Genomic DNA, 14,035 nt, shown 5'->3' on the forward strand with positions numbered 1-14,035 from the left:
ATGCACTCACATCAGTCAGTCATAACAGTGCAAAGACACTTCAGGACGAAATTCAACAAAGATCCACCAACTGCTAATGCCATTCGGCGATGGTTTGCGCAGTTTAAAGCTTCTGGATGCCTCTGTAAGGGGAAATCAACGGGTCGGCCTGCAGTGAGCGAAGAAACGGTTGAACGCGTGCGGGCAAGTTTCACGCGTAGCCCGCGGAAGTCGACGAATAAAGCAAGCAGGGAGCTAAACGTACCACAGCCGACGGTTTGGAAAATCTTACGGAAAAGGCTAAAGCAGAAGCCTTACCGGTTACAATTGCTACAAGCCCTGACACCCGATGACAAAGTCAAACGCTTTGAATTTTCGGCGCGGTTGCAACAGCTCATGGAAGAGGATGCGTTCAATGCGAAACTTGTTTTCAGTGATGAAGCAACATTTTGGTGAAGTGAACAGACACAATGTCCGAATCTGGGCGGTGGAGAATCCTCACGCATTCGTGCAGCAAATTCGAAATTCACCAAAAGTTAACGTGTTTTGTGCAATCTCACGGTTTAATGTTTACGGCCCCTTTTTCTTCTGCGAAAAAAACGTTACAGGACACGTGCATCTGGACTTGCTGGAAAATTGGCTCATGCCGCAACTGGAGACCGACAGCGCCGACTTCATCTTTCAACAGGATGGTGCTCTACCGCACTTCCATCATGATGTTCGGCATTTCTTAAACAGGAGATTGGAAAACCGATGGATCGGTCGTGGTGGAGATCACGATCAGCAATTCATGTCATGGCCTCCACCCTCTCCCGACTTAACCCCATGCGATTTCTTTATGTGGGGCTATGTGAAAGATTCAGTGTTTAAACCTCCTCTACCAAGAAACGTGCCAGAACTGCGAGCTCGCATCAACGATGCTTTCGAACTCATTGATGAGGACGTGCTGCGCCGAGTGTGGGAGGAACTTGATTGTCGGCTTGATGTCTGCTGAATCACTAAAGGGGCACATATCGAACATTTGTGAATGCCTAAAAAAACTTTTTGAGTTTTTGTATGTGTGTTATTGTGGAGCTGCGAAATCGCTTCAATCATTTGTAATAACCCTGTATTTCGTTGCGTGAACATCATTAATACACTGTTCCGCAAAACGTATTGACGAGCTAGATGAAGGAACGTAGCATCTGAAGTACTCGATGAAGATGAACGAACGTCAGAGAGCGTGTTGCCAGAGGTCTTCCAGTCGTGCACAGGAAGTTGGACGTCAAATGGCCTGATGCCAGGATGACTAAGGGACCAAATGCGGCTGTCCCCGCAGTTTAAGGAACGACAAAAGTCGGCGAGGTTTTGCACCGCACTGTGGTGGTGCTCTTCGTTACAATGTGGGCCGGAGACAACATTTGGATGACTTTACGCGAGGAAGAATCATCGGGAAACTGGAAGAAGGAAGAAGAGCGACGAGCGTATCGCAGTAGTTTGCAATTTTTCACTGCATTGTTTCATTTTCATGAGGAACTTTCCTAGCCACAGGCTCTGCTACCCGAAGGAGAGGGAGCGATCGGTCACGGTCAACTACAGCAGCCTGTGTCAACTACGTTACGCAAAGGGTAACAAGAGACCTGCATCAAAGAGCGTGTGCAACTGTAAATATATTTAACAGGACTGCAACGCACGCCACCACATGCTCCACAGTGGCAAGGCGACTGCATGGTGATGGTCTCTTTGCCCAGCGAGCAATATGTTGTGTTCCGTTGACACCCGCACTTCGGGGGTACTTTTGCGATGGGGCCAAGACAAGGGGGCTGGAGGGACAGGGTGTGGAGTCGTGTTATCTTTTCGAACCAGGGCAGACTCAGTCTTCGAAGTGATTTTGAACGTACCGTCACATGGCGAGCGGTGGAAAGAATATTGTCGAACGTGATCGCCGGCCGCGGTGGACGAGCGGTTCTAGGCGCTTCAGCCCGGTACCGCGTGACTGCTACGGTCGCAGCTTCGAATGCTGCCTCTTGCATGGATGTGTGTGATGTCCTTAGGTTAGTTAGGTTTAAGTGGTTCTCAGTTCTAGGGGACTGATGACCTCAGATGTTAAGTCCTATAGTGCTCAGAGCCATTTGAACCATTCGAACATGATCGACTTGGTGGTCAAGGCGTTTTGTTGTTGGAAGGCATAACGTTGTAGGGGTGTAACCACCTACAAAGTATTCAGCATGTTATACACACCATTCAACATTATTATCGCACTGTACTTCTTTCCCACTGTGCGTTTTTAGGGGTGTATTCAGCTCTGACCTCATTTTTATGGATGACAACCTGCGACCGCTCTAAACAGGTCAAAGGCGGAGCTCTCGTGGTGAGAGGATATTTGGCGAATGGACTGGCCTTTCCGTTCCTGTGACTTAAATCCCAACGAGCTTGTGTGGTATGCTTTAGCGAGACGTACTGAGCATTTCCATATGCATCAACGACCATCCAGTGGTTGTCGCCCGCGCTGCTGGAGGAATGGCCCGCCATACTACAACAGTTCCTTACCAATAATGTTATAAACACGACAAATAGTACGACCGTATTGATTCTCAAAAATATTGTAACCTATGCTGACAGGTCGCTACTAACAATCACAAGATAACTGACCTCCTTTATTGCATTAGGCATTTGGAACGTTGCCCATCATCAATGGATCTGTCAAAAAATTATTATACTATCATGAGCGCAAATGTAGTACTCACCAAGCCGTAATACAAAAATATGTAGCACATGACAATATGTGGTGTACAAATGATACATATCAAAATACGAAGTTAACAAAAAAAATTTAGACGCCAATAAAGACATTCATAAATATCCACAGTGATAAGATAATAGTGCCAAGTGATCAACATCAACGGCCGTACACCAGTGAAGAAAATAATGCATCCAAAATTAAGATTAACAACACGCGCTCCAGATGGCGTCCAAAACAGTGCCACTGCATTATGTGCACGAAAGAATTTCTTTCGTTTTTTATTACAAATATGCCATGGAATTACCAACGAAAGGAAGGAAACTTAGATAAGAAGGGTCGATGATACGAAACACCTAAATAAGAAAAATATCAGAATAATGGTTAAAACGCTTGAATGCCTGGGCTAGCAGGACAGAGCGGATTAGGTTGTGCAAAGGAGTCAAAATAAGTTGCTGTCAGTTGCACTCAACATACAAACTTTATTTATCAACACACAATATTACAAGCATGCAAAGCACTCAAAACTTCAATCGACCTCCTTTGATTAACTTTAGATCGGCTGAAGGCCACACTCAAAATCCAAGACACAAGGCCTAAGCAAGAAATTGAAATACAAGATTCTTCTGGAGGTTTCACCCAAAAATACTTTCTAAATCTTCAATCTAAAGAGGCAGAAGGCCTCACCAATTTAATTTTAATGGAACTTGGCTGGAGGCCGCATATTAAGCAATAAGAAGAGTTTCGGTCAAAAGGTGGAAGCCCTTGTCTTAAAACGTTTCAGGCAAATTTCGGATGAAAAGCAGAACAATCTTATGCCTTAAGGGCAAGACAAGAACATTAATTTAAGAGATATTAATACTCGGCTGAAGGCCACATATCAACAAAATGTGTTTAACGATTTATGGCCTAGAAAAAGAGTTTCAATTTAAAAAGGCAGTATCTTAAAACATCTCTCGTAAAATTCGGCTGAAGGCCCCATATAAAATAATAACAATCTCATGCCTTAAGGGCAAGACAAGAACATTAATTTAAGAGACATTCACACTCTGCTGAGGGCCACACATCAACCAAATAACTAAAACCCAAACAGGGAAATTACTATGTAACAACAAGGAACAGCGCTCAGAAGCTTCCAAAGGTCGGCGTAAGATTGTAAAACTAACGCCCGTTTAGGTGAGACAGGCAGCCTGTCTAACGACTTCTTAATCTGAAGGTAACCCAACCGAAAGACAGCAGACCGACCAGTCAACAAAATCAGTTCCGCTTCACGCAACCACTAAAACGACCACAAGATTTCAGTAGAACGACACACTGAATATTGGCACCCACAACGACCAACAATACCTCAGCTGTCGAACTACACGCAGCGCTAGACAGCAACAACACGATGTGGAAAATACGCTCCCCAAAATTACATAAACGACCAGGGCAGGTAACCGGAACGTCAACGGCCACGATCCAGAATATACCGCTGGTCAACTTCAATAACAGGGAATAAATTTAGGTAAGCTCCACAGGAAGACGGCTGGAATCTTAGCCGACTTGAATACACACACGTTGTTGCTCGCGGGAATGTCCCAAAAGCGACAACCAGGATCGAACGAGGAAATGCAAATAGTTGAGGCTCGATAGTAGGTTAAGTGAGGACTCAACTTTCATGTCCAAGATCGGTGTGGGCGACGAACTTCGTAGCACTTGCAAGCAGCAGCTCACACGTGCACACCGCGGCCGGCCCGGCCAGAGTACGCCCGACGGAGACTTCCTCGCTGCTCCACACCAACTGACCGACTGGTCGCACACTGCCCAGCCGGAAACTATATCCGCCACACCAAAGATAGTACAGCAGTACTAGTATCGATACACACAGCTGCTGCCATTCATGCTGTCCTAGCAACATTATCGCGATAACCGCAGGATAAATAAAACCACAGGACTGCAACCAAGGTTTAAGGCAAGCATGACTCGAACCAGCCACGGCTCAACGCTATTATACAAGTATAAAATATGAATATATTTTACATTGAAAGTAAACCAAGAAATAAAGCTGAGAAAACAACATAAAGGAACATTGCCATATACTGTATTGCTTTCGTTTATGCATAGGGATGCGCTCGAGCCTACCAACTGACGCAGCGCACATATCCAAATTCAATTAAAGTAAAAGGACACTACAGCAAAATGATGACATTTCTAACCAAATGTACCATTAGTGACAATAAGTACAAAAAAAATGACAAATAAAAGAAAGAGTAGTCTGATCATTTTATTAAAAAATACGACGATATTACAAAAAAAAAAAAAAAATGGTTCAAATGGCTCTGAGCACTATGGGACTCAACTGCTGTGGTCATCAGTCCCCTAGAACTTAGAACTACTTAAACCTAACTAACCTAAGGACATCACACACATCCATGCCCGAGGCAGGATTCGAACCTGCGACCGTAGCAGTCGCACGGTTCCGGACTGCGCGCCTAGAACCGCGAGACCACCGCGGCCGGCGACGATGTTACAGAACGTGGTACAATAAAATGAGGAAATAAATGTATCTGAAATAATTTCTGATTAATATGATACAAGTAAGGGACAGATGAATCAGCAAATCGTCAATAATATTAAAATTCCAATGCCTCTTGGTTAACACCTGTTCATTGATGACAACCTTCAGATTACACCGGCTATATACGTAAATTTCGTGTTGCTCAAGAATGTGAAGGCCCCTACTCATAGGTGCAACATGCAAGATATCTAAACCACCATTAATGAGGGGCGACATATGACCATTGCCTCTCAAATGACGCCCAAGTGCACCATTACTTTTATGAAAGTGCTCCCTAAATCTGGTTACAAAAACTCTCCCCGTCTGGGCCATACATATGCCATCGCAAGACAAAAGTAGACACAATAAATAAGTACAATGAAATATGCCAAATAAATGAAAGAGTTGTGTGGTCATTCTATTAAAAATCCTGTAGTATTACAGAACATATTACAATAAAAAGATAAATACGTGAGTCTGAAATAACTGCAGATAATTATGATACAAGTAAGGGACTGATGATTTAGCAAATCGTCAATAATCCTAAAATTCTAGTGCCTCCTGCGGGCCACTTGTTCATTGACGACAACCTTTGGCTCCGACCGGATATGTAGGTAAATTTCCAGCTCTTCAAGATTGCCGATATCCCTACCATTAAATCCAACATGCAACATATCTAAACCATCATCAATGAGGAGTAAGAGAAGACCATTCTTGCAAATGCCACCCAAGTGCACCATTACTTTTATAATGAAATGATAATGAAATCAAGACCCTAAGCTGTAGACAGACGTTGATATACATCAACGGGGACAATTGAAAATGTGTGCCCCGACCGGGACTCGAATCTGGGATCTCCTGATTAGATGGCAGACGCTCTGTCCATCTTTATTTTAATTTTGTTCGGTGTTGTTCGATGCTTTTGGTCGGGGCGGACGACACATGACATCCGTTCAAGCTGATCGTTGATTCTTTTACTCAGTTTTTATTTTTTTATTACAGAGCGCCACCGCCTCTCTGACCGAACACGCTGAGCTACCGTGCCGGCTCCATCTGAGCCACCGAGGGCGCAGAGGATAGTGCGACTGCAGGGACTAGGGTCTTATCCCTTGCACGCTCCCCGTGAGACCTACATTCCCGACTTAACGTCCACACACTACATTCGTAGTGCTCCTGCCCATTACACTCATTACTAGCGGCAGACAATCTTATCGAGTCCCGTAAGAGTTCGGGTGATACGTGTGCATCCAGCACAGAAGAAGAAGGTCAATGGCCAGTTAGCCTTAGCTATATGAATATGGTATCTGTTCTTTCTTGCTCAATCGTATTGCAACAAGAGTTGATGTAGCATATGGAAATTCGCATGTCTAATTTTACCCTTTGAGAACTATGAGTGACTTTCTTTCGGAAGAACAGATACCATCTTCATATATTACTTTTATAAGTTTGATCCATAAATCCTGTTACAAAATCCCTCCCCGTCTCGTCTACATAGATGTCATTGCAAGAACGAGACTAGATTCTGTAAAAAGAAATTCCTTAAACTTGATCAGTTTTGTCATCGAGACGATGCCGCAAAACAAGTCCAAGATTCTTTCGTGTGCGGAAATCCATTTGAATCTTCGCTTTTCTGATAGCGTGCTTAGTCGTATTGCAACAAGGGCTGAATTAGCACATGGAAACTCGCATGTCTAGTTTTATTCTTTGAGGTATATACCTGACTTTATTGAGAGTTTTCCCCCACCTCACGTATGGCCTCTTCCGACTGACCACTGGCTCCTACTGTACTGTAATATTTATTTATTAGTTCAAAAATGGTTCAAATGGCTCTGAGCACTATGGGACTCAACTGCTGTGGTCATTAGTCCCCTAGAACTTAGAACTACTTAAACCTAACCAACCTAAGGACATCACACACATCCATGCCCGAGGCAAGATTCGAACCTGCGACCGTAGCAGTCGCACGGTTCCGGACTGCGCGCCTAGAACCGCGAGACCACCACGGCCGGCTATTTCTTAGTTAACAGCACCACTATCCAAACATATTTTAGCCAACCTATGAAACATTGATGATAAATATGTTCGCGTGTGCGCAGGAGGAGGAGAAGTGTCGGCGGCAATTATTGTGACGTAGCAGTTGGCTTATGATAAATGTCCATGACCAGTTTGGAGCCCATTAAGAAAATTTAGAGAACCATCAGTCAAACTCCACAGTGAACTGCATCTTTCCGTGCATTAAGTTCGAAGCCTACGCAAGTTCCTCGTCGTCATCTCTATGGTTGCAACAGGACTGCGCATCCCTTCAGAAAAGCGAAGGTTCAGGTGGATTTCCCCACCCGAAAAAAACTCGAACTCGTTTTGTGGTATCATTTCGACGATAATACTGATAATTTGAAAAACTCAGCTGTTTACAAAATCAAGTTTGGGTTCTTGCAATGGCATCTACGTAGGCTAGACGGGGAAAGGTTTGCAATTAGATTTATGGAGCAAACGTATATGAAATAATAGTTCACTTGGGTATCATTTGAGAGAGAATGGTCATCCGTTGCCCCTCATTAATGATGGTTTAGATATCTTGCATGTTGGATCTAATGGGACGGACTTGGACAATCTCGAGGAGTTGGAAATTTACGTGCATCGCCGGTCTGAGCCGAAGGTTGTCAACAATGAACAAGTGCCTCGTAGGAAGCACTTGTGTTTTAATATTTCCGACGATTTGTTCATTCACCTGTCCCTTACTTCTATCATATTTGGTTCAAAATGGTTCAAATGGCTCTGAGCACTATGGGACTCAACTGCTGTGGTCATTAGTCCCCTAGAACTTAGAACTACTTAAACCTAACTAACCTAAGGACATCACACACATCCATGCCCGAGGCAGGATTCGAACCTGCGACCGTAGCAGTCGCACGGTTCCGGACTGCGCGCCTAGAACCGCGAGACCACCGCGGCCGGCTCTATCATATTTATCAGCAATTATTTTATATTTATTTAATCTTTTAATTGTAATATTTTCTGTAATATTACAGGAATTCTTAATAAAGTGACTACACTACTCCTTCTTTTATTTGGAATTTTTCATTGCTCTTATAGTTGCAATTGTTTCATTTGGTTTGAAATTTCATCATTTTGCTTTTACTTTAGTTGAATTTGAATGTATGCGCTGCGTTAGTTGGCACACTCAAGCACATCCCTATGCATACTTGAAGGCAATATACGGCAAAGTTCATTTACGTTGTAGGGACTTCATGTTGTTTTCTCTGCCTTATTACTTAGGTTTTCTTTCAGTGTAAAAGTTTTAATATTTTATGCTTTGAAAGTAGGTTTCTGCACCACCTGGCTTTGGCCTATATAACCGTTATTCTGATATTTTTCTTATTTATGTGTTTTATATTACTGACCCTTTGTACCTAAGTTTCATTTGTTCAAAATGGTTCAAATGGTTCAAATGGCTCTGAGTACCATCGGATTTAAAATCTATGGTCATCAGTCCCCTAGAACTTAGAACTACTTAAACCTAACTAACCTAAGGACATCACACACATCCATGCCCGAGGCAGGATTCGAACCTGCGACCATAGCGCTCACGCGGTTCCAGACTGAAGCACCTAGAACTGCACGGCCACACCGGCCGTCAAGTTTCGTTTGTGTCGTTGGTAATAGTTGTACCACATTTGTAATTATAAATGAAAAAAAGTTCTTTCGTGCACATGATGCAGTGGTACAGGTTTGCACGCCATCTGGTGTGTGTAATGTTAATTTGAGATGCACTACTTCCTTCATTGGTTTATAGACGTTGATTTTTATCACTTAGCAGTACTGACTTATCACTGTGGATTTTTATGAGTTGAATTGTTTGCGTATAAAATTTTTAGTGACCTTTATATTTCCTTATTTATCATTTGTACATTTTACATTGTCATGCGCTACATACTTTTGTATTACGGCTTTGTTTGTTTTACCTTCGTGCAATTGATCGTATAATAATTTTTTGACAATTGATCTGATGATGGGCTACCCCCGAAACTTGTAATTCAGCAAAGAACCCTTCGGGCTATTTACGACCTGTCAGCATTGATCACAGCTCCTATAAATTGCTTATCAACCTTGTGGCTAGCGTGAAAGCATGTTGCGAAGCGCGCGTTGCTAACCGTGGTGGTTACATACCCTTTCAAGAAGAAGAGGACCATCACAAATTGCTGTGAGTTCAGTGTTATTATTACCGGTGAATAAAAGTGCCGCCGGCAGTTGTGACCGAGCGGTTCTAGGCGCTTCAGTCCGGAACCGCGCTGCTGCTACTGTCGCAGGTTCGAATCTTGCCTCGGGCATGGATGTGTGTGATGTCCTTAGGTTAATTAGGTTTAAGTAGTTCTAAGTCTAGGGGACTGGTGACCTCAGATGTTAAGTCCCATGGTGCTCAGAGCCACTAAAAGTGTCATTTCTGTTCGTCTACTTGCGTATTTCTTTTAGGATCCTTCTGGACTACACTGCTGCAGGTTTACTACGTATGTTACAAAATACTTGGCAGTGACACATCATGCGAAAGTTATTTTCGTCCTTAAGTTTTGTACAGTATCTGTAGTTGGTCACGCAGCACTGTGCCAACGCAAGCAAATGTAATTCGAGCTAGGACAGATTGTAGGTGGGAGTCTGTTCTTGTTTCACCCAAGACTTCTGCACCTCACTAGCTTTCCTGTGAACTCTCTTAAAAAGTTGGTTACTAACAATCTGTGGAAATTCATGTTGAATTCAGATGTAAATACCCTATGTGCTTTAATCGAAAGAGTAGAAACAGTGTGTATAGGTAATGCCAACTTAACGAAAATGAAGCATTGGCGTTAAATGGGCACACAGTTCAATCACTAATTAATGTCCAACGAACAACGAGAAGTTGCAACTTTAGCATAAAGAGAAGAGACAGAATGACAAACAAACGGATAAGATAAAAATAAATGAGTTGTTATGATAGAGACAGCTATGAAACTGAAATGGAGATTTGATTGGGATACAACGAGACATTCTGTGTCGGATTCCTGGTGATAATTTTCTACACGACGATTTAATAAAATAAGGACTGAAGACACAAGCACCATAGACGAATTTAAACATCGTAGTGTACGGGGAAAAAGCTATCACCTACTTCACCTGATTTTAGCCATGTGATAAAGTTGTGTGGCAGAATAGCGGTCATTATTGGCTGGCCTTGTTTGTACGTATTTCTTTTATTCAATCGATAATGATGTTATTGATTTCCCAGACGCATCAGATGGTGGAATATGTTTTCCGAAATCAATCAGGTATGCTGTGCGAATAACCAACATCAATAAAGTGCAGCAAGCAGAAGTCTATTTTCTTTCACATAAAATAAATAGTGCATGAGTGCTTCCGAACTGCGACAGTCGAGAACAATGGAGAATTTAAAACTGAAACAGGCCTGTATTCGGCAGTGTATGATAAATTGCTGGTGGTGATGACACCTGGCTGAAAATGACTTACAAGTTCGAGGCACCCTCCTTCGGTAATGCTGAAATTCAATATGGTGCTGGCTCACCCTTACCCTTGCCCCTTCTTCACGGAGTGCTGCACTGAGGAGAGGTATTGATGTCGATCGGTGAGGCTTGAGCAAAGTCGGCGTTCCAAAACATCCCAAAGGTGTTCTATAGGATTCAGATCAGGACTCAGTGCAGGCCAATCCATTACAGGGATATTATTGTCGTGTAACCACTCCTCCATAGGCCGTGCATTATGAACAAGTGCTCGATCGTGTTGAAAGATGAAATCGCCATCCCCGAATTGCTCTTCAACAGTGGGAAGAAAGAAGGTGGATGAAACATCAATGTAGGCCTGTGCTGTGATAGTGCCACGCAAAACAACAAGGGGTGCAAGCCCCCTCCATGAAAAATACGACCACACTATTACACCATCGCCTCCAAATGTTACTGTTGCCATTACACGCGCCGGCAGATGACGTTCATTGGGCATTCGCCATACCCACACCCTGCCATCGGATGGCCACATTGTGTACTGTGATTCGTCACTCCACACAACGTCTTTTCACTGTTGAATCGTCCAATGTTTACGCTCCTTATACCAAGCGAACCGTCGTTTGGCATTTACTGGCATGACGATGGCTTATGAGCAGCAGCTCGATCATGAAATCCAAATTTTCTCACCTGCAGCGTAGCTGTTATAGTAGTTGCAGTGGATCCTGATGCAGTTTTGAATTCCTGTGTGACGGTCTGGATAGATGGCTGCCTATTACACATTAAGACCATCTTCAACTGTCAGCGGTCTCTCAGTCAACAGACGAGGTCGGCCTGTACACTTTTGTGCTGTAGGTGTCCCTTAACGTTTACACTTCACTATCACATCGGAAAGAGTGGACCTAGGAATGTTTAGGGATGTGGAAATCTCGCGTACAGACGTATGACGCAAGTGACCTCAATCACCTGACCACGTCCGAGATCCGTGAATTCCACGGAGGTGCCCATTCTGCTCTCTCACGATGTCTAATGACTACTGAGATCGTTGATATGGAGTACCTGGCAACAGCTGGCAGCACAGTGCACCTAACGTGAAAAACGTATGTTTTGGGGGTGTCCGGATACTTTTGATCACATAGTGCATCTTCATGTTCCCTTACTGTTTTTCAGAAAGATGTCTATCTTTCGTAGCACATTAGTGATGTTCACAATACAAATAGTTCGTGGGGGAGACATCTACACTATATGATCAAAAGTATCCGGATACCCCCTCGTAGTGCTCAATTGACCACCAGATATCACGGGTGGCGCATTCGCCAGTATAAAAGGAGGCGGGGTGTACTTTGTTGTCAGTAGAGAAGTGGCAACAGCATAATGTGTCGGTCAGGAGAGATAAGCGATTCTTGAGGTGGTCTAAGGGGTGACGCCACTGGACAGCGGCTGACTGGAAACGAGTGATTTGCAATGATGAGTCACGCTATACCGCGTAGCAGTCCGAATGAAAAAACGAGCGTCTGGCTTCATTGGCCGATAGGCCCCTTGCGGGACAGGTCCGGCTTCTTTGGTGCAGGTCTTATTACATTCGACGCCACATCGGGCGACCTGCGCGCCGGCTGGGGATGAAATAATGACGAAGACAACACAACACCCAGACCCTGAGCGTAGAAAACCTCCGATCCATCGAGCAATCGAACCTGTGCCCGTAGGACGGCAATCCGTCACGCTGACGACTCAGCTATCGGGGCGGACAGCCCGAATGGTGAGTCTGGATTTATAGGATGCCTGGAGAACGTTACCTGCCGTCATGTCTAGTACCAGCAGTGACATATGGTCGAGGTGGTGTTACGATATGTGAGTGTTTTTCGTGGTGGGGACGTGATCCTCTTACTGCGATTAAGGAAACGCTGAGTGTGGAAGGAGATGAGCAAATTCTGCACCAATGTGTACTGCTTACAACATAGGAACAGTTCTGAAACGATGATTGTCTTAGCATGACAAATCTCCCTGTCCCAAAGCAGCCTGTGTAAAGCAATAGACTGTGGACAGTAAAATTCCTGAAATTGACTTGTCTGTCAAGAGTCTCGACCTAAACCCAATGGAACACCTTTTGGGATGAGTTAAAATGTCGATGTCACCCCAGACCCCACCTTCCATCGTCGCTACCTTCTGTGGTCTTGTCGCTTGAGGAAGAATGGGCTGCCATTCCTCCACAGACATTCAGACACCTCCACTGACAGTGCTCCCCATAGAATTCAAGTCGTCATAAAAGCGAAGGGTTGGAACACCCCATATTAATATTCACTAATAGGTGTCTGGATTCTTTTGAACATATTGTGTATCGTTATTTAACGAACATCGTTTAGACTTAGAAAGGAGAGAAGTTTATAGTTACAAAGCTCCTCGATAATCGAGTCTCACCCTCCCCTCCCTTTCCATCATCCCAAATGATTCCAAATCTTACATTACCTCCTGAACTGAACAAAGTAGTCAAATACGTACCAGTAAACGGTGGTCAGTGCTGTGCTCATGACATAATTATATGTAACTGTTGTATAAAGAATACATTCCGGCTTACAGCATTTATTGCAGAGATGGTAAATGAAGCAAAGTAAATGGGTGGTCTTCCACTGTTCCAGGTGCTGGGCGTGGTGCTTGGGATACTACACGGCTGGGACGCCTACCTCGCCTACAAGCATTTCCGGGGCATCTGCTGACGTCCTTAATGCCGCATTTACTTCCGGGCGTCGTGTCCACAACTAACTGGAGACTTGGCTGTCTAATGTAGCGATTTATTTACATGGAAACCTCTTATTTTGTATTTCATTTTCTATCTATTTATTATCTTGACTTTTACTAATAAAATCCTTATAAACCAATATCGTTGTACAATACTGAAGCTCAAATTCCTGTGGGCAATTCAGTGTCAACGAGAAACCATCGATGACGCGTACACATTATATCCAAAGCTGCCGTGTTCACATTAATAATGCAAATGTATTTTGTCTTCCGTGTCGCATTGCTAAGCCATTTGATTAGGTAAAGAGCGATTCTTAGTTTAATCGAATAATACTTGTGATTTACGCGAAGGTTTGAATGTGATCTTAATATTTTAGGTGACCTGGAATGATTTAGTTAAACATGTAAGGAAATGTGGCATTCTTATATTCATTGGCAGTTAGATTGACCAAATTTTTTTGTAGTGAGATAAACAAGTAAAATTACATCTATGCCTTTTTGAAGTGCAAAAGCCGGCCGCTGTGGCCGAGCGGTTCCAGGTCCTTCAGTCCGGAACCGGGCGACCGATACTGTCACAGG

At 43.7% G+C, this 14,035-nt stretch overlaps 1 protein-coding gene across 1 annotated transcript in view; it reads left to right on the forward strand.

Moving 5' to 3' along the window:
- The window catches only part of LOC126341450 (protein singles bar), a 168,943-nt gene extending 155,347 nt beyond the window's left edge, over nucleotides 1–13,596 (forward strand). Inside the window, exon 5 of the mRNA XM_050001775.1 lies at nucleotides 13,357–13,596. Within this exon, the coding sequence (XP_049857732.1) occupies nucleotides 13,357–13,434 (78 nt within the window). The 3' untranslated portion in view covers nucleotides 13,435–13,596. The remainder of the gene's footprint in view (nucleotides 1–13,356) is intronic.
- Nucleotides 13,597–14,035: the final 439 nt, after the last annotated feature.

This window comes from Schistocerca gregaria, chromosome 1 (assembly GCF_023897955.1).
Source record: "Schistocerca gregaria isolate iqSchGreg1 chromosome 1, iqSchGreg1.2, whole genome shotgun sequence".
Taxonomy (NCBI): Eukaryota; Metazoa; Arthropoda; class Insecta; order Orthoptera; family Acrididae; genus Schistocerca; species Schistocerca gregaria.